The sequence below is a fragment of the Schistocerca gregaria genome, chromosome 7 (genome assembly GCF_023897955.1).
Source record: "Schistocerca gregaria isolate iqSchGreg1 chromosome 7, iqSchGreg1.2, whole genome shotgun sequence".
NCBI lineage: Eukaryota > Metazoa > Arthropoda > Insecta > Orthoptera > Acrididae > Schistocerca > Schistocerca gregaria.
Window position 1 is genome coordinate 326,348,249 of NC_064926.1, and position 21,962 is coordinate 326,370,210.

General features: G+C 38.3%; 1 protein-coding gene across 3 annotated transcripts in view; it reads left to right on the forward strand.

Moving 5' to 3' along the window:
• The first annotated feature begins 4,575 nt into the window (after window positions 1-4,575).
• LOC126282272 (Hermansky-Pudlak syndrome 5 protein homolog) overlaps window positions 4,576-21,962 on the forward strand; it is an 83,357-nt gene continuing 65,970 nt past the window's right edge. Inside the window, exons 1-3 of one of the 3 annotated variants that reach the window (XM_049981884.1) lie at window positions 4,586-4,854; window positions 4,950-5,067; window positions 20,373-20,483. In XM_049981884.1, the coding sequence (XP_049837841.1) occupies window positions 4,984-5,067; window positions 20,373-20,483 (195 nt within the window). In that variant the 5' untranslated portion in view covers window positions 4,586-4,854; window positions 4,950-4,983. Of the gene's footprint in view, window positions 5,068-20,372; window positions 20,484-21,962 lie in introns of all 3 variants that reach the window. The other 2 variants (XM_049981885.1, XM_049981883.1) reach the window with 2 other exon arrangements.

Consider the following 21,962-nt stretch of genomic DNA (forward strand, 5'->3'; position numbering starts at 1 on the left):
GCTTTCGCGATTACTAAATGATCCTGTAACGAAGCGCGCTGCTCTCCGTTGGATCTTCTCTATCTCTTCTATCAACCCTATCTGATGCGGATCCCACACTGCTGAGCAGTATTCAAGCAGTGGGCGAACAAGCGTACTGTAACCTACTTCCTTTGTTGTAGGATTGTATTTCCTTAGGATTCTTCCAATGAATCTCAGTCTGGCATCTGCTCTACCGACGATCAACTTTATATGATCATTCCATTTTAAATCACTCCTAATGCCTACTCCCAGATAATTTATGGAATTAACTGCTTCCAGTTGCTCACCTGCTATTTTGTAGCTAAATGATAAGGGATCTATCTTTCTATGTATTCACAGCACATTACACTTGTCTACATTGAGATTCAATTGCCATTCCTTGCACCATGCGTCAATTCGCTGCAGATCCTCCTGCATTTCAGTACAATTTTCCATTGTTGCAACCTCTCGATACACTACAGCACCATCTGCAAAAAGGCACACCTGAAATCACTCTTACTTCGGAAGAGTTCTCTCCATTGAGAATGACATGCTGCGTTCTGTCGTCTAGGAACTCCTCAATCCAATCACACAATTGGTCTGATAGTCCGTATGCTCTTACTTTGTTCATTAAGCGACTGTGGGGAACTGTGTCAAACGCATTGTGGAAGTCAAGAAACACGGCATCTACCTGTGAACCCGTGTCTATGGCTTTCTGAGTCTCGTGGACGAATAGCGCGAGCTGGGTTTCACACGACCGTCTTTTTCGAAACCCATGCTGATTCCTACAGAGTAGATTTCTAGTCTCCAGAAAAGACATTATACTCGAACATAATACGTGTTCCAAAATTCTACAACGGATCGACGTTAGAGATATAGGTCTATAGTTCTGCACATCTGTTCGACGTCCCTTCTTGAAAACGGGGATGACCTGTGCCCTATTCCAATCCTTTGGAACGCTTCTCTCTTCTAGAGACCTACGGTACACCGCTGCAAGAAGGGGGGCAAGTTCCTTCGCGTACTCTATGTAAAATCGAACTGGTATCCCATCAGGACCAGCGGCCTTTCCTCTTTTGGGCGATTTTAATTGTTTCTCTATCCCTCGATATCTACTATTTTGTCAACTGCGCGACAATCTAGAGAATGAAGTACAGTAGAGTCTTCCTCTGTGAAACAGCTTTGGAAGAAGACATTTAGTATTTCGGCCTTTAGTCTGTCATCCTCTGTTTCAGTACCATTTTGGTCACAGAGTGTCTGGACATTTTGTTTTGATCCACCTACCGCTTTGACATAGGATCAAAATTTCTTAGGATTTTCTGCCAAGTCAGTACATAGAACTTTACTTTCGAATTCATTGAACGCCTCTCGTATAGCCCTCCTCATACTACATTTCGCTTCGCGTAATTTTTGTTTGTCTGCAAGGCTTTGGCTATGTTTATGTTAGCTGTGAAGTTCCCTTTGCTTCTGCAGCAGTTTTCTAACATGGTTGTTGTACCACGGTGGCTCTTTTCCATCTGTTATGATCTTGCTTGGCACATACTCATCTAACGCATATTGTACGATGGTTTTGAACTTTGTCCACTGATCCTCAACACTATCTGTACTTGAGACAAAACTTTTATGTTGAGTCATCAGGTACTTTCTAATTTGCTTTTTGTCACTTTTGCTAAACAGAAAAATCTTCCTACCTTTTTTAATATTTCAATTTACGGCTGAAATCATCGATGCAGCAACCAGTTTATGATCGCTGAGTCCCTGTTCTGCATTAACTGATTCAAATAGTTCGGGTCTGTTTGTCACCAGAAGGTCTAATATGTTATCGCCACAAGTCGGTTCTCTGTTTAACTGCTCAAGGTAGTTTTCAGATAAAGCACTTAAAAAAATTTCACTGGATTCTTTGTCCCTGCCACCCGTTATGAACGTTTGAGTCTCTCAGTCTATATCCGGCAAATTAAAATCTCCACCCAGAACTATAACATGGTGGGGGAAACTACTTGAAATATTTTCCAATATTTCTTGTAAACATGAAATAACACAGACATTATATGGTGAAAGAAAAAGCAAGGTACACTAAAAAAAAGGGGAAAAATAAAGTGCATTTTACTTTTATTACATGATCACTCTGAAACAGCAACAGATCCCAGTGCAAAGGAAATGTTCTGCAGCAAATATTTGCAGACAAAAAGACTTTATAGAAAGACTGTAGGAGAAGCTAAAAAGAAAAGCAATGATAGTTTCGCTGAAGAAGTTCTCAACCCATGCAAGGTATTCTGGGACCTGATCAGTGAACACAGGAAAAAAAATCCCTTCTCCATTACATAGTCCAAAAAACTTCAACAATTATTTTATTGGCATTGTGAGGAACACTATAAATGCAGTCCCTGACTTGATGATAGACCCCACAGCTGCTGTAGGAAGTGACAAAGTTGCATAATGATGAACTGGAGGCAGTTACAAAAAACGAAGAAATAATGATTGTAAAATCTTATCACCGTTTTGACAATCATTATATGTATGGGGTGACCTCTATCATACTCAACAAAATGATCTACAGCATTACTTAACCATTAACTACAGTAATTAATAAGTGTATCTCTGCTGACTTTCTTAAACTTTTCAAGGACAGTACAGTTTATAAAAAGGGTAGCCCAGTCATGGTAGCAAGTTTCAGACGCATCTCAATAATTTCAGTCTTTGCTAGAGTCATTGAGACTACACTGAAAGAACAAATATCAAACTAAATGAAACAGTGGAAAATCCAGGATAGACTGTGACAATATTGTGAAAACGTTAGTTGCTACTCACTGTACGGCAGAGATGCTGAGTCATAAGCACAACAAAATGACTGTAAGAAAGTTAGCTTTCTTCTAACAAGGCTTCCATCGAACACACACACACACACACACACACACAATGCCTTGTTGGTCGAAACTTTCTGACAGTCTCTTTGTCATGCCTATCTGCTACTCAGCAACTCTGTTACGTGGCGAGTAGCAACTGTCCTTTTAAAAATATTGTAACATTTCAACTACTTTGAAATTCATGAACTCTTCTTAGATGCACAGCATGGTTTCCAGAAAGGCAAATTTGCAACAGCAGCACTAGATCTGGTTACTTCAATAAAGCACAGTTTTGATGAAAAACCATCTTTTCCAGTGGCATTCTGTGACCTTACAAAAGTGTTTGACTGCATTCCTTAGAAGGTCCTTCCAGATAAGCTCAGCCAGTATGGAGTTGGCAGCCCTCGAATATTGTCTCGAAAACACACGGCAGATAGTGCTAGTCCTTGGAGCGCTTTTGTGTGAACAGAAATTGGAATTTAATCTGCCACAGGGATTGGTAATGAGCCCCTTTCTGCTACTAATTTGTAAATGACTTAGGCTCTCAAGTGCAGTTCTTGCAATGTGTGGACGACTCAACTATTTACTCAAAAGGTCTCGATGCCAGCAAGGCTCAAGAATAATATGCCTTATTTGATGTGACAAAAGAATGGTTTGTTATAAACAAAACGAACATCGATGAAGAAAAAAACGCAAGAATTGATAAGAAGCATCAGTGAGAAAGGATACCTAAACAGTGTATGGGTTGTAAAATTACTGGCGTTCGTGGTGGACAGCACACTTCAGTGGCAAAATAACGCTGCACATGTTTATGAAAACGTGTTATGAGACATATACCTCCTGAGAAAATTGAAACATGTGATAGCCGATCAGTATCTCCTAATAGTAGTTACTCATTGTTTCACAGCAGTATTGACTATTAGGCTGTTACTATCACGTCATCTTACAGGCTGCAAGAAAGTATTATTACTAAAAAGCAAAAAGAAAAGAAGCAATCGGAATCATAATACTGAGTAGCCCAGAGGAGCACTGCAGTCCATTGTTCACAAAATTGCGAATAATGACTCTTTATAGTTATTATGTATTTTTCTCTCTCATTCACATTAATAAAAATGTAGATTCCCTCAGCAAGAGATATAACATACATGACCTCAAAACTCGCAATAAAGAGAGCGTTAATATACCAACTTGTCGACCCAAAACAAGAGATAGTCTTCCGAACACTGCCCTGAAAATGTTCAGATCATTCCCAATGGAAGTGCGGGTCATATCCTCGGAGAGATTCAATAACAAAATTTCAAGAGCCTTGAAACTAGGTCCATTGTACTCCATCAAATAACTTTTTACTGTGAAGAAATTAAATGGATGTACTGAACTTTCTCCAAAACTAGCGAATCTTTCAGAGAAATCTAATGCAACAGCAGCTTAAAATTATATGTAGTAAAAAGCTTAATCTATTAAAATATGTTGTATTGTTACACATTGTTCGTAGATATCAATTTTGTAAGTTTTGTCTTAGTCTCTCCAGCCATGGCTGGCGAATGACACAGACTTGTTAATAAAGTAATGTTTGTTTTGCTCACAATAAGGACACTTTGCCTCATAAAAATATTACACAATGCTGAATCTTCCTTAAAGAAAGAAAAATGTTCGCAGTAAGTAAGTCGCCGTGTTTAATGAAAAGTCCCGACATCGACATCAATAAATAAGTCACATTGGTAAATGTCAAATATTTACGTAAATGTAATCTTTGATTATGTAGCAGTGGTTGGGGGCGGTGGTGAGGATAGTGCGTACGGGATGAATGTGGCCAATATTCCAGTAGTAATGAATTAGTCAATTAAGACATACTCTGTTTTTGTGTTGTGTAGTACTGTTACATAATAACATGTGTTGTTTATTCGCTGGCGCAGCGGAGTTGGGTCCATATTAAGTTATTAATGCGATGTTAAAGTGATGGATCCGTTCTATTTTTACGAGGATTGTAGGCTCAGAAGAGACTGTGTAAGATAGAGTAAATGTCAAAGACATTTCATCATGCCATTCGTCAGAAGTGTACGTCCTTTTTTTCATAACAAGATAAATATAAGTAGTACAATTTTTCCTCAGGAATTTAAACTCAAGATGATATAAGGTCTGAAACATGGGCTCTGTGCCCTACGTATTAACCAGTTTAGAAGATGTGTCATCGCTGTACGCTCCTCTCAGATCCACACAGAGAATCAAGGTGAGTTACTAACATGCGCCTTTCTCACTTAGTGTAAAAGATGCCTTCATTGTGATATTGTGCCAGCTGACAAATTCTTATAAGCAACAGAAGTTTGTAAGTTCAGATACTTACTGTAGTTCAGTTTTGTCATATCACCACGTGTTCCAATCATCCATGAACCAGAATTTAATTTTTGTTTATGTCATATAACAGCTTCACGACGTGCCACTTTATTTATTTCAAATTCCATGAATCAGTATAGTGATGAATCACAAGGATGTGCATCTTTATATATATACAACAAACATTATTGTAATGACAAGAATGTAGCAATCTGGTGATATACGCTTAAAGGATGGACTAAAATTAAATAGATACAGTTCAAATAAACATGACTTAACTACTGAAAGTAACTTTTGATACAGAGAAAAGAAAATTAGTACATTGATCATATTAGGCAGCAAAGACGAATTACAGCTAACATGATATAAATAGAGACTAGAATGTTGTTGTTGTGGTCTTCTGTCCTGAGATTGGTTTGATGCAACTCTCCATGCTACTCTATCCTGCGCAAGTCTCTTCATCTCCAAGTACCTACTGCAATCTACAACCTTCTGAATCTGCTTAGTGTATTTATCTCTTGGTCTTCCTCTGCAGTTTTTACTCTCCATGCTGTCCTCCAACACTAAGTTGGTATCCCTTGATGCCTCAGAAAACTGTCCTAGCAACCGATCCCTTCTTCTAGTCAAGTTGTGCCACAAATTCCTCTTCTCCCCAGTTCTGTTCAGTACCTCCTCATTTGTTACACGATCTATCCATCTAACCTTCAGCATTCTTCTGTAGCACTACATTTCAAAAACTTCTATTCTCTTCTTGTCTAAACTATTTATCGTCCACGTTTCACTTCCATACATGGCTACACTCCATACAAATACTTTCAGAAAGACTTCCTGACACTTAAATCCATACTCGATGTTAACAAATTTCTCTTCTTCAGAAACGCTTTCCTTGCCATTGCCAGTCTACATTGTATATCCTCTTTACTTCAACCATCATCAATTATTGTGATCGCCAAATAGCAAAATTCTACTACTACTTTGTCTCATTTCCTAATCCAATTCCCTCAGTGTCACCCGACTTAATTCAACTACATTCCATTATCCTCGTTTTGCTTTTGATGATGATCATTTTATATCCTCTTTTCAAGACACTGTCCATTCCGTTCAGCTGCTCTGCCAAGTCCTTTGCTGTCTCTGACAATGTTATCAGCGAGCCTCAAAGTTTTAATTTCTTCTCCATGGAGTTTAATACCTACTCCAAATTTTTCTTTTGTTTCCTTTACTTCTTGCTCAATATACAGATTGAATAACATCGAGGAGAGGCTACAACCCTGTCTCACTCCCTTCCCAACCACTGCTTCCCTTTCATGTCCCTCGACGATTATAACTGCCATCTGGTTTCCATACAAATTGTAAATAGCCTTTCGCTCCCTGTAGTTTACCCCTGCCACCTTCAGATTTTGAAAGAGAGTATTCCAGTTAACATTGTTAAAAGCTTTCTACAAATGCTAGAAATGTAGGTTTGCCTTTCCTTAATCTTTCTTCTAAGATAAGTTGAATGGTCTGTATTGCCTCACGCGTTCCAATATTTCTGCGAAATCCAAACTGGTCTTCCCCGAGGTCGGCTTCTACCAGTTTTTCCATTCATCTGTAAAGAATTTGCGTTAGTATTTTGTTGCTGTGACTTACCAAACTGATAGTTTGGTAATCACATATGTCAACACCTGCTTTCTTTGGGATTGGAATTATTATATTCTTCTTCAAGTCTGAGGGTATTTTGCCTGTCTCATACATCTTACTCATCAGATGGTGGAGTTTTGTCAGGACTCTTTCTCCCAAGGGCGTCAGTAGTTCTGATGGAATGTCTACTCCCGGGGTTTTGTTTCAACTCGGGTCTTTCAGTGCTCTGTCAAACTCTTCACGCAGAGTCCTATTTCCCATTTCATCTTCATCTACATCCTGTTCCATTTCCATAATATTGTCCTCAAGTACATCACCCCTGTATAGACCCTCTAAATACTCCTTCCACCTTACTGCTTTCTCTTCATTGCTTAGAACTGGGTTTCCATCTGAGCTCATACAAGTGGTTTTCTTTCCTCCAAAAGGTCTCTTTAATTTTCCTGTATGCAGTATCTATCTTACCTCTAGTGAGATACGCCTCTACATCCTTACCTTTGTCCTCTAGCCATCCCTGCTTAGCCATTTTGCACTTCCTGTCAGTCTCATTTTTGAGAGGTTTGTATTCCTTTTTGCCTGCATGTTTATATTTTCTCCTTTCATCAATTAAATTCAATATTTCTTCTGTTACCCAAGGATTTCTACTAGCCCTCTTCTTTTTACCTACTTGATCCTCCGCTGCCTTCACTACTTTATCCCTCAAAGCTACCCATTCTTCTTCTACTGTATTTCTTTCCCCCATTCCTTTCAATTGCTCCCTTATGATCTCCCCGAAACTCTGTACAACCTCTGGTTCTTTTAGTTTATCCATGTCCCATCTCTTTAAATTCCCACCTTTTTGCAGTTTCTTCAGTTTTAATCTACAGATCATAACCAATAGATTGTGGTCAGAGTCCGCATCTGCCCCTGGAAATGTCTTACAATTTAAAACCTGGTTACTAAATCTCTGTCTTACCATTATAAAATATATCTGATACCTTCTAGTATCTTTAGGATTCTTCCATGTATACAACCTTTTTTTATGATTCTGGAACCAAGTGGCAGCTATGATTAAGTTGTGCTCTGTGCCAAATTCTACCAGGTGGCTTCCTCTTTCATTTCTTACCCCCAATCCTTATTCACCTACTATGTTTTCCCTTCACTACCTGAATAATTTCTTTTATCTCATCATACATTTCTTCAATTTCTTCATCTGCAGAGCTAGTTGGCATATAAACTTCTACTACTGTAGTTGGCGTGGGCTTCGTGTCTATCTTGGCCACAATAATGCGTGCACTATGCTGTTTGTAGTAGCTTACCCGCACTCCTATTTTTTTTATTGATTATTAAACCTTCTCATGCTTTACCCCTGTTTGATTTTGTATTTATAACCCTGTATTCACCTGACCAAACGTCTTGTTCCTCCTGCCACCGAACTTCACTAATTCCCACTATATCTAACTTTAACCTATCCATTTCCCTTTTTACATTTTCTAACCTACCTTCCCGATTAAGGGATCTGACATTCCACACACCAATCCGTAGAACACCAGTTTTCTTTATCCAGATAACGACGTCCTCTTGAGTTGTCCCTGCCCACAGATCCAAATGGGGGACTATTTTACCTTTAAATTTTAGTCAAGAGGACGCCATCATCATTTAACCATACAGTAAAGCTGCATGCCCTCGGGAAAAATGACGGCCGTAGTTTTCCCTTGCTTTCAGCCGTTCGCAGTACCAGCACGGCAAGGCTGTTTTTGTTAGTGTTACAAGGCCAGATCAGTCAATCATCCAGACTGTTGCCCCTGCAACTACTGAAAAGGCTACTGCCCCTCTTCAGGAGCCACACATTTGTCTGACCTCTCAACAGATACCCCTCCGTTGTGATTGCACTTATGGTATGGCCATCTGTATCGCTGAGGCCCGCAAGCCTCCCCACCAATGCCATGGTTCATTGGGGGGGGGGGGGACTAGAATATAAGTAGGAAATACAATAAAAAATTGCAAAAGACTGTCACTGATTGGGCCTATTCTGCAGGTACTCGCCCAGAGAGTAGAAGGACTTATCCATAAAGTAGTATGTTAATTTAAATTTAAATGTAGGTGGGGAATTAATGTGGGCTTGGATGTCACCCGGAACTTCTGTTGGAGTTTTGTAGCAGTGTAATTAACACCTTTTTGTATAATTCTTAGCTGTTTGTTCTCTGTGTGAATCATTTTTAGCCCCTGTATTGCGATCATGGTAGGCATTATTGGATGTAAAAAGTGAATCGTTATGCAAAACAAAATTCATCAAAGAAAATAAGCACTGACCTCTGGTGTATCATATTTGGAGCTTACGGAACAGGTTTGTGCCAGAATATCTTGGTTGAACACCGCTCATGATTCTAATTGCTCTCTTTTGTGCAGTAAAGATCGTTTTGGCTACACCAAAAAATTATGCCATATGACATGATGGAGTGAAAATAGTCGAATTAAGCTGCTTTGATAGCATTCATATCAATAACTGGGTTGATTACATGCAGGGCATAAGTTTATGAAGATCTAGAATATGTCCAGACCAGTTTACCTTGTCTCAAATTATAATGCCCAGAAACTTAGAGGTGTCACATTTTAATATGTTTTGACCATCACAGTATAAGTTGATTGCTTCATTTTCTTGTTCTTTTTTTATATTTAGTGTTAATCCGTTAGACTTAAACCGGTGTACGAAATCAATAAGTTCAGCATTGTATTTATTTACTAGTCCACTGATTGATTGACTTTCAAGGATAAGTAAATTTGCTCTGTGTTTGTACAGAGTGGGAGGTCATTGACAAAGATAAGAAACAGTAAAGGCCCCAAAATGGATCCTTGTGGCACTCCACAGTTTAATGTGCCCCAGTCAGGTAAGACAGGACAGCCATCAAAACCATTTAGTATCACCTTCTGCTTACTATTGTGTAGGTATAATTCAATGCATCTACCAGTATTACAATTCAAACCATAAAGATTGGCCTTCTCTAAGAGAATGTTGTTGTCAACACAGGCAAAAGCCATTGACAAATCACAGAAAATTCCAATAGACGACATTTTGTTATTTAATGACTCAAGAATTTCATTTGTGAGAGAGAAAATAGCTTGACCTGTTGCTCTGTTCTTTTTGGAAGCCAAATTGATTTTTGTTGAGGATGTTGTGAGTGGTGAGGTGCCCTACAGTTCTCTTGTACATTGCATTCTCTAATATTTTTGGGATGCAACCTTACACAGCTGTTGGACAGTAGTTAGTTGAATTAGTTCTGTCACCGTTCTTAAAAAGTGGCTTCACAATAACAATCCTCAATCTCTCTGGAGAATACCTTGCTGCATAGATTCATTAAAAATGTAACACAGGACTTGACATGTATTTAATCCCTACAGTGCTTTACAACTTCCGATGAAATATCGATACGTGTGGAATTTTTGTTTTTTAAGGATTTGATTATATTTTTGACTCCACTAGTGGTGACTGAAGCTATACAAATTGGGTCACATCTGTTGTGCTCAGCTCTTTGTATTAAATTCATGGCCATATTTAATGAACGCTGACAACCAACATGATTCGATGCGGTTAAGAAATGATTGTTAAATATGTTAGAAATTGCTACAGGATTATGTACCACCATGTCATTATGGCTTATCTCTGTGGTCTTATTATTAATTTGTTTTTGTCATGTTCTCTTTTTATGACATTCCAAATTGTTTTGATTTTGTTTTTAGAGTTATCAATTTCAGATGTTATGTATAAGTTTTTGGATTTGTTTATTGCCCACTTTAAAACTTTACAGTACAGTTTATAATAAAATCTTCTAAGGGGATCATTTGATAATCTTACGAGGCATGTAATTCTCTCTTAGTCTTGCAAGAAATAATAATTCCTTCTGTAATCCATGGTTTGCTAGAAGCAGCCTCGGAGTTCTTCCTAAGTCTTTTTGGAAAAGACATTTCAAGCAGGGAGATAAATTCATTTAAGACAATGTTAAATTTATCATTTACATCAGGTATCCCACAAACTGGGTCCTAATCTATTTTCGATAGATGGTAATTAAAGTTGAAAAGAGTTTCAGTGTTGACGCATCTAAAGGACTAGTAGGTGTGGGAGATTTTGTTGCACAAACTGGTGTTATTTAACCTTAAGCTTTGGCCATCATGATCAGAAAGGCCGTTTATGACTTGGCTTATCTTTGCATTGTTCATTCTATTCTTGTCAATGAAAATATTGTCTATCAGACTTTTGCAATTTTCTGTAACTCTAGTGGGGAAGTTAACCATAGCTGCCAAGTTGTCAGAGTTCATTAAATGTACAAGGTCAGTCGTTACTATCAGTTAAGAAGTTGATTTTAATGTTTCCAGCAACTATTAACCCTTTAACTTCTCTGGACGTGTTAACGCGTACGCCTTTTTACCTGTCCCTGTGTGCTCTGAACGTGTTTATGTGCACCACCAGTCCTTCTACCTGGTACTCTGAACGTGTCTATGCGTACACATGTTCAGAGTACTAGGTAGGACTGGTGGCACACTTAAACACATTCAGGTTTAGGTGCGCACATTCACCTATCCAGAGCACACAGGGGCAGGTACAAAGGGGCACGCGTAATACGTCCAGAGCAGTTACAGGGTTAAATTTCTGGATATGATAAAAAACTTCCCAAAAGTGTTTCCAACTTATTCAGAAAAATACAAACTTCTCTGCTGGAGCTCTGTAAATTGTAAGCATTGCAACTGACAGGTTCTTTCTAGTTATTTAAATCCCATGGACTTTAAAATGTTGATCTGCAGAATATTTTTAAATCCAAAGATTTGTAAATAATTTTGCTATCAATATAAATTACAGCACCACCTTTCTCTCTGCTTGTTCTACAATAATTATACCCCTCAAGTTGCAGTCCTTAAATTTTGTTTGTCATATGATGCTCATTAAGGCATAACTGGTGTGTTTACTTCCAACTGTCACTTTACTGAATTCTACACATAGTAGTTTCCTCCCTCGTACCTATCTTTATTCACTATTTGGAAGCGTGTTTTGGATCTTGCCCAATTTTTATTTTCCTTATGATCAATAAACTCAAGGAAAAAGTCAGTGACACTAGTTGGATAAACTGTTTAATGTTGTAAGAATGTGCTCAAAGACGCTAATCTAACACAGATAGTTAAACCATTAAATAAACAAAATGATGAATGCGGGTTTTACACATCTGTTGATAGACACTGTTATTGTTATGTAAAATATTTCAGGCACCTACTAAGGAGGGAAATTTATATTGAAATGGGCAGATGTATGAATATGTGTAAAAAGTTAAACTATTTTTTAAAAATATTTACGTATTTGAATACCACTTTCTGAATCAGAAAATAGAAAAAACTTACACAATTAGGCAACTTATATCAGAACTGCCAGTAACAATGTGAAAGCTGTATAGATGGTTGTAAAGCAGCAATCTAATCCAAAGAGAGTTATGACAACTTCCTAAATTGTAAGCGAAGTCAGTGGACTCAAATCATGCAGTAATAAGTGATATTATCAGAAAACTCGAGTAACAACCCTGTTTCTGTCTTCGTCTTGCTAATCTGGAAGAATGTCAGTGTTAAGTTCCAGATATTCTATAGCTGGCTTCCCAGATTACATTATTATGAACAATTCATGTCAAACTGGGACTTTCTCTAGATATTTAATAAAGTAAAGTTATATGACCACTAAATACGCTGGGCAGAACAGGTGATTAGGATTGTGGAAAGGGCCAAATGAGGTTGGGGTCAGTTTCACCTTAAAATTGTAATTTATTGTAATTCAATAACATATTTACAACCAAAACGGCACACAGCCAAACCTTTACAACTAAGAATTTCAAACTGCAATTCTTTCACGGATGAAGACCTCCAAACAAGAAATCTTAAAAATCAAAAAGATAAAAATGCAGTTAAAAAAGCAAATAAAAGCCCACAATAAAATTTTCAAGATTTTAAAATAATAATGTTTCAAAGGCAGAAGGAAGCACTGTTTAAGCTTGAAAGGTAATTCTAAGAATAAGATTCCAAGGCTGAAGGCACAAAATTAATTTTCCAAAATTTTTAAAAAAATATAACCATAAGCCTTAAGTTTTAAGTAGTTGAAGCCGGACTAAAAGAAAAGACAACACAACGGCAATAACCTTTCAGCAAATATCCACTTGCCCAAATTCAAATTTACTTACATAAAACACAGTGAAACCAAGAATTTTTTTATCATTGGCTATGATAGAGTATAAACAGACAATTAAACACTAGTGAGAAAGACAGTAAAGACAATAGTACTCGGAAGCCTCCAGGGAGTCGGTCTGCCCTCGTTCACTTAGGTGAGACAGGTGGTGAGCCCAACTACACTTGATCCTTCGGAACCCAACCAAAGGGACAGCCCCGGACCGACTGACAAACAACTTGGTTGCCACCAATCGGTACATGAGAATTCAAACACAAAATGTTTATGTGAATCTGCAAATACCATAACTATAGGTTTGCCTTTTCTCAACCTGTCTTTGAAGATGAGTCGTAGAGTCAGTATTGCCTTACATGTTCCTGCATATCTCTGGAATCCAAATTGATCTTCCCCCTAGGCTGGACTTTGCTGACTTTTCCATCCTTCTGTAAATTAGGTTTGTCAGTATTTTGTAACCATGACTTGTTTAACTGATGGTTCGGTAGTATTCACAAGTCAGCACTTACCTTGTTTGAAAATGGAATTGTTACAAGCTCCCTAAAGTCTAAGGATATTTCGCCAGTCTTATACAGAGTGATTCACAAAGATATGCAAATATTTTAATATGTTATTGTACAAGTAAAATGAAAGAAGAAAGTTCATATAAACATAGGTCCACAAATGTTTAGCTACGGAGTTACAGCTAATAAAAGATTTTGCCTGAAATTCAGCACCTTTGCTAATACAAAGCCATCACAAAACTGTACAAAGTTAAAGTAAAGCACAATTTCCATTTATTTTGTTGTTATTGATCTGGTGAACCTAATAAAACATGTCCCAGATTCGTATCTGTAGTAGTTTTCCAAAACATCCAGAGCAGCAAAAACGTAATTTTGTAAAAATTTTAATTTGTTAACTATGTGGTGCAATTTGTTTTTTAATTGCCAGACAATTGCACAAATGACTGAAACAACTCTCTAATAGTTGCCAACAAAGACACAAACATTTCTACATTCTTAATGGAAAGTAAACAAATTTACTAATATAATAACCTTTGCTTCTCTGGATTTCTGGAAAATTACTGCAGATGCACATTTGGGACATGTTTTATTAGATTCACCAGATCCATAACAGCAAGATAAATGGAAATCATGCTTTACTTTAACTTCGCATAGTTTTGTGATGGCTTTATATTAGCAAAGTTGCTAAATTTCAGGCAAAAGCTTTTATCGCCTGTAACTCCGTAACCAAACATTTGCGAACCTATGTTTATAAGAACTTTTCTCTTAAGTTTTACTTGTAGAATAATATATTAAAATATTTGCCTATCTTCGTGAATCATCCTGTATATCTTGCACACCAGTTGGAATAATTTTGTACTGGTTGACTCTTAAAGGGATCTCAGTAATTCTTGACAGAATGTTTTCTACTCTGGGGGCCTTCTCTCCACTTACAGTCTTCAGTGCTCTGTCATGTTGTTCTTGCAGTATCTTATGTTCCATCTTATCTTCACCTACTTCCTCTCCTTTTCTGTAATATTATCCTTAAGTGTTTGCCTTTATATAGGCCCTCTAAATATTCCTCCCACCTCTCAATTTTTCTTACGTAGCTTGACACTGGCTTGTCATCTGAGCTTTGATATTCATGCGGTTGCTTCTTCTTTCTCCAAGGATATCTTTAATTTTTATATAGATGGTGTATTTAATTCCCCTAGTTATGTATGCTTCTACAACTTATTTGTTCTCTAGGCATTCCTGCTTGGCCATGTAGCATTTTATGTCATTCTAATTTTTTAGATGTCTGTGTTCACTTTTGTTTGCATTATTTGGTGTTTTTATATATGTCTCCGTGTTTCAATTAAGTTCAACATCTTCTGTCTTACTGAGTGATTCCCACTAGGCTTCGTCTTTCTACCTATGTGACCCTCTACTTCCTTCCCTATTTCCTCTCTCAAAGCTACCCATTCATCTTCCATTGTATTCCTTTCCTCTGTTGCAATCCAACGTTGCCCACAACTTTGGTCCTTCTGAAATTCTCAAAACTTCTGTTTTCTTGAATGAAATTTTCACTCTACAGAGGAGTGTGCACTGGTATGAAATTTCCTGGCAGATTAAAACTCTGTACCGGACCGAGACTCGAACTCGAGACCTTTGCCTTTCGCAGGCAAGTGCTCTACCAACTGAGCTACCCTAGCACGACTCACACCCCGTCCTCACAGCTTCGCAGGAGAGCTTCTGTGAAGTTTGGAAGGTAGGAGACGAGGTACTGTCAGAAGTAAAGCTGTGAGGACGGGGCGTGAGTCGTGCTTGGGTAGCTCAGTTGGTAGAGCACTTTCCCGTGAAAGGCAAAGGTCCCAAGTTCGAGTCTCGGTCCGGCACACAGTTTTATTCTGTTTTCTTAGCTATGTCCTGCTCCCATCTCTGTAAGTTCTTACCTCTCTTCAGTTTCTTCAGTTGTAGTCTGCATTTCATAACCAGTAAATTATGATCAGAGCCCACATCTTCCAGTGAAAATGTTTTGCAGTTTAAAATCTGGTTTTAAAATTGGTCTTACCATTATGTTGTTTATTTTAAAGCCTCCAATGCCACCCAGTCTCTTCCACATATGTAGTCTTCTTTCATGATTCTTAAGCAAAGTGTTAGCTATGATTAAATTATGCACTATGTAAAAGTCTGCAAGGTGGTTTCCTCTTTCACGTGGTTTCCGCTGTTCCACATTCACCTACTATTTTTGCTTCTCTTCTTTCCCTACATCCAAATTCCAGTCCCGTGTCACAATTAAATTTTTCATCTCCCTCAACTATCTGAATCATATCTTTTATCTTATCATACATGTCTTCAATCTATCCATCTTTTGCAATTGTAATAGGTCTATAAACTTGAATTACTGTTGTAGGTGTTGGCTTTCTTGTCTATCTCGGCTATGATAACATGTTAAGTATACTATTCTCATTCATTGTGGAACAGATTGTCAGGGAAGTAAAATAATTACAACTTAGAGCAAAACTGTTGCATGGTTTTAACATACTGACATATGCAGATGATAGCATACTCTTAGGAGAAAATGAAGATATTAATTCACTCACCACAATATTGTGTAACAGCTTACTTGGAAGAGGAATAGAAACAAATACCAGTAAATTCATATACTTCATTGTCTCATGGCTAACTAACGCAGATCATATCTTTAAAATTGGTGCGAAGAAATTGAAATAGTAACAGAATTCATCCAGAACTGCAGTACCAGCACAGCAAGGCCACATCAACTAATGCTGTAACACCAGATTAATCAATTACCAGACTATTTTCCCTGTACTTTTGAAAAGGCTACTGCCCCTCTGCTGGAACCAAGGGTTAGTCTGTCCTCTCTACAGATACCTACCCATTTTGGTGGCACCTATGGTACAGCTATCTGTATTGTTGAGGCATGCAAGCCAGCGTAGCTTGGCAAGGTCTGTGGTTTATGGAAAGGAGGGGGGCTGGGGGCTGATGTTTTCAGTGCCTATCTCTGATAATATCCCAGACCTCCAGTTTCAATGACTACTCATAGAATTTTATCAGATTTCTGTTTTTACCTTACATTTATTGAACTTCTGTTGGTCATTATTACTGCTAATCTGTCTGTCTTACGACAATTTCCCATTATTAGCTGCCAGCTCCTTGGTTTTCCGTAGTGTTCCTTAAGAAGTTTGGAACTGCTTTTTATTTCCAGTTTAGGAAGATTGTAAAAATACTGGCCTCTTACTGAACTGAACTGAAGTGGGTCTCAGATTGGTACAATGCCTTTCTGAAATAGGTTTTGTGTAATTTATGTATGCACTTCAATGACCATCTGTATTGTGTCTTCAATGAACAACAATGGCTTCCTTACCTCATCTTGAGATACTGGGTCTGCTGCAGTGCTTTTTAATATCCCAAATATTCTACAAATGAAGATGTAACACATTGTAAATTGTGACTAGACTACAAAGATCTAGAGTTTGGCTCCCAGTCAGATCTAGAAGTTTGCTGTCAGCAGTTAATCTCCAACAATTGTTTGTTAAATTGAAAGTTACGAAGTTGCACTGTGATTTGTAGTTTACAATAAACTGTAGGTGCCATAGAATTTGTTGAAGTCTTTTTAAATCTCTGATAGGAATAAGGGTATGCAATCTCCAACAGGATCATATCCAGTAAAGCACTGTGATGTTGGAACCAACCTTGGGCTTGTGGACGGCTTTACCACTTTTTTACTACATTGGTAGATGGAGAGATCTTTCGAGTGCTGGTGTAGAAAGTATACGAAGTTGACTCTGACATAGAACATTCTTGAATATCATTCTTTTAAATTTTGCATCATTTTTCAAAGTGATTAATTTAGTTGGCAAGGTGATATTGGTATCGCCCTGACTTCTCCCAAGCGATTGGCAGCTGCTGTGAATCGATGAGTTGGAAGAGCTCCTGAGAGTCTTGTACCTGTGATACCTGTACCAGAGATACCTCAGGTACTATCCTCTCCTGTGGATCCTGGCTCCTCTGCAGAAAGTACAAGATCTGTTATTACCTGTTCGCTTGACTGCAAGTGGTGTCCTGTCCAGGGTGGATTCGGGTGTTGTAGTGATCCCTATAACCAACAAGTTCACTGATACTGAAACAACCAGTGGGACTCCGGTTTTGGAAAATCAGTTTTACCTAGTGTTAGGAGGCAAACGCAAAAGGATAGGGGTTTATTAACTGTCAGCAGTCCAAATGTATGGTGAATGATGGTACCTCTTAGCAGCAGGGGATAGGAAGGTATGTGTGTGTGCCTGGAGCTTTATTCAATATTTTGAAGAGACTATTACAGTAGCCATTGAGGGAACAGAGTGCAACCAACTGCAAATTGTGGCACACATAGGAACAAATGATGCTTGTCATCTGGGCTCAGAGGTCATTCATGGGTCATCTCGGCGACTGTCATTGAAGGCAAAAAGACATATATGTTCAGTAAACTAGATAAAAAAAAAAATCAGTAGTTTCATATCCAATGAGGAACTTGAAACTTTCAGAACGAGGCAGGAGTTTGTAGAGAAACAGTAGCTCAAATTTAAAAGAATACTTAACAGTGCATTGGAGAGATATTTATCCAGTAGAACAGTTCATGGTGGGAAGGAAACTCTATGGTATACAGTCACTCTAAAGAAACAGAGATTACTGTATAATAGGTGTAAAACAAAGGATAAGACTATAGCTAGAGAGATGCTGAATGAAACGCATTTGGCTGCCAAGTGAGCAGTGTATGATGCTTTTAGTGACTACCATAGCAGAATATTGTCAATTTCTGATCATATGTAAAGACTGTTAGTGGCACCAAAGTTAGTGTCCAGTCACTATTGAATGACAAAGAAACTAAAGTTGATGGTAGCAAAGCAAAAGCTGAAGGGCTTAACTTTGTTTTCAAATATTCCTTTTCAAAGGAAAACCCATGAGAATTGCCCCAACTTAATTGTCATACCACTGAAAAGGTGAATGAAGTAAGTATGTGTCAGTGGTGATGAGAAAATCATTAAAATTGAACAAAGCTCCAGGCCCCCAATGGAATCCCTGACAGATTCTATACTGAATCTGCAGCTCAGTTAGGCCCTCTTCTATCTGTAATCTGCCATAGATACCTTGAACAACAAAACCATCGCAGTTCTTTAAAAAAGGCACAGCTCACACCTGTCTACAAGAAGTGTAGTAGAAATGATCCACAAAATTACTGTCCATTATCCTTTATATTGATTTGTTGTAGAATCTCATGACAGAATCAAGTGAAATTTGTGACTGGATTGAGGACTTTTTGGTAGAGAGAACACAACATGTTATCTTAGATGGAGAGTCATCAGATGTCGAGATAACTTTGGGTGTGCCCCATGGAAGTATGTTGGGACTTTTGCTGTTCATGTTGGATATTAATGACCTTGCAGACAATATTAATAGTAAATCAGGTTTACTGTAGATGATGCAGTTATCTGCACAGTGAAGTACTGCTTAAAAGAAGTTGCGTAAATGTTCAGTCAAATCTTAAGATTTCGATGTGATGCAGGTACTGGAACTTGCCCTACGTGTTCAAAAATGTAAAATTCTGCACATCACAAAAGGAAAAAAAAGTATTCTGTGACTAATGTCAATGAGTCACTGTTGGAATGAGCTAACTCATACAAATACCTGGGTGTAACACTTCATAGGGATGAAATGGAGTGATCACATATGTTCGGTTGTGGGTAAATCAGGTGGTAGACTTCGGTTTATTGGTAGAATACTGGGGAAGTGTAATCAGCCTATAGAAGAGATTGCTTACAAATCACTTGTGCAACTGGTTCTAGAACATTACTCAAGTGTATGGGACCCGTATCAGATAGGACTGACAGAGGATGTTGAACATATGCAGAGAAGGGCAGCAGCAATGGTCAGAGGTTTGTTTAAACTGTGGGAGAGTGTCACATAGATACTGAAGGAACTGAATGGAAGATTCTTGAAGACGGACATAAACTATCCTGAGAAAATCTAGTAATAAAATTTCAAGGACCAGCTTTAAATGATAACTCTAGGAATATACTAGTACCTCATACTTATTACACAGGTAGGGATCGTGAGGACAAGATTGGAATAATTACTGCACACACACAGGGGCATTCAGTTAATCATTCTTGCCATACTCCATATGTGAATGGAATAACTGGTGCAACTGGTAATAACTGGTCCAGTGGGATGTACCCTCTACTTTACTTCTCACGGTGTTTGCAGAATATTTAAGTGGATGTAGTAGATGCAGCTGTGGCTATAACACCCTCCCCCCCCCCCCCCCCCCCCCACACACACACACACACACACACACACACACACACCAACAACAAAGTGAATCGTGAGCAGAAATTTGATCCTGTCAAGGCCACCCATCAGGTTTGACCCAAGACATAATCATAAATCACGTGTGGAAATCCAGTAAGTGTAGGATACACATTGTAACAAGAGCTGTAGTTGTCATCATGACATCATACTTATTGGCTTTACCAACTTGTAACTAAATTGCCAACTTCCAATCAAATCTAAGACATTGAGTTGTGCTGCAGATTAGTTTGTCACAATGGTCTACATCGCAAAAAAATAATTAAGACCACAATAAATTTTTCAGTGTTCTTTTTTTTTTTTCTGTTTATGCATATACGAAGCTGCACAACTCGTTATTACATCTGGTGTTGGTAAGTTCAACTGATCCACACAAGCTTATAATAGTAATTTGCATGTCACAAATAAGTGTGGAGTTCTCAGTCACTACTGGTTTATATTATGTAAAACTGAAAATACTTCATTTTAATGGGAAAATAAAAAAATACCTTATTTATACATAGTTTAACAGGTTTCATAAATGTTATTATTGAAAACAAAATAAGGTTATCGCAGCTATTTCTTTTTCAGTACACCTGCTTCGCTGTCTCAAAAAGTTTTCTAATATTTGGTGCCACAAGTGGAGGCCTCTATGTGTTTCGCAGAGAATCGTGTGCCTTTCTACAGTTGATTCCTAACAAGGTAAATACATGAAAAATAATTGAGATGTAAACATACTTTTAATGTATATGTGGTAACTTCATGTGGTATTTGTTCTGCACATGCACCAGTTTTGAATTCAATTACAGGTATCACAACTTGTACTTTACAATAAAAATTGAACTGGCAGTTTTCTTTCTCTGTCCTTATGGCTGTGGCCTATATACCTATGCTGGATCATCATTACCTGTAGAAAATACTAATTCATTGGAAAATATTACATCCTGTCAATCACAATACTTATTTTCCTCCACAAATACTCATTGGTAGTCAGTAATCATCGTGGAACTTCCCCTTGGTGGCTGCACATTTACTTTGTGCTTAAGTCTTGTGAAACTTGTACCAATCCTTATCAACTGACCTGGGAAATGCCGTAATATGTTCATGTTAAATTTAACTGTGTGTGTATACCATTCCGACATTTTTCTGAAGATTGTGTGGCAGCTGTGCCACAGAAATGCATGAATGGAACAGAGCTACTTACAGCTGGCACAAGCTAGTTGCATCAGGTATTTGTTGGCATGCATGTTTACCGATAACCAAAGTCCTGACAACGGTGTGACACGCATGGGTGTAGTAGGTCTGCATAAAGCAGCAGTGCAGATGCATTCTTTTCCCTCCACAATCTGCAGACTGTGTCGAGCCCAATGCGAGCTCTGCATTGATGCGTATGGAAGTTGGTTTGATGATATGTGTTATTTTCTGCTTGCATTTCTTTGCATCAGCAAAGTATAGGGCACCCTGGAGTCATGGAAATAGCTTGCTTTGTTCTAGACACAGGTCTATTGTTCTCTCTCTGTCATGGGATCGGTTGACGCACTGGGCACTGAGGAGTGTACACCCTCCAGGGCAGCGTTTGAGTGGAATTATCGTACAGACACCTTTACCTCTTTTGCCAATTAGTAGTCATTGTAAACAGATCATTTTTCAGTTGCTCATTTACTCTTTTGTGTAGAATAAACATACTTATGGTAAATATGTACTTTAGCAAGTCCCATCACTATAGCCTGTGTCCTAAACATAGCGCGTGGGTGCAACATTAGAGCAAACTCACTGCATGACTTGCCTGTAAGCAATTGTGCCCATAAGTTCCATAATTCACTGCCCAAAGTTTTTGCTTTCGTTCTGTTGTCTGCTTCAAACAGTCAAGCTACATCATAACAACATCCCACCATGCGGCACAGCCTGCCTGTAATCCAGGTATTTAACGGGTTACAACCTGGCACCTCATCACCATTTGATCTAGGTGCCTTGCCTCCAGTGGGCCACATAATCAGCATATTGTCTCCACTGTAGCTCCATACACCAACTACCACATAACTGGCTGCTTGTCCATTGCAGCTCCTGGACTTGGGTTCACTTCCCTGTGCCAGCACTGTATCAGGTGTCTAGGCAGGATGAACTTCCCCACTGGTTTTTATGTTCTCTGCCATCAAGCTCTGGGCATCGCACTCTGTGCTG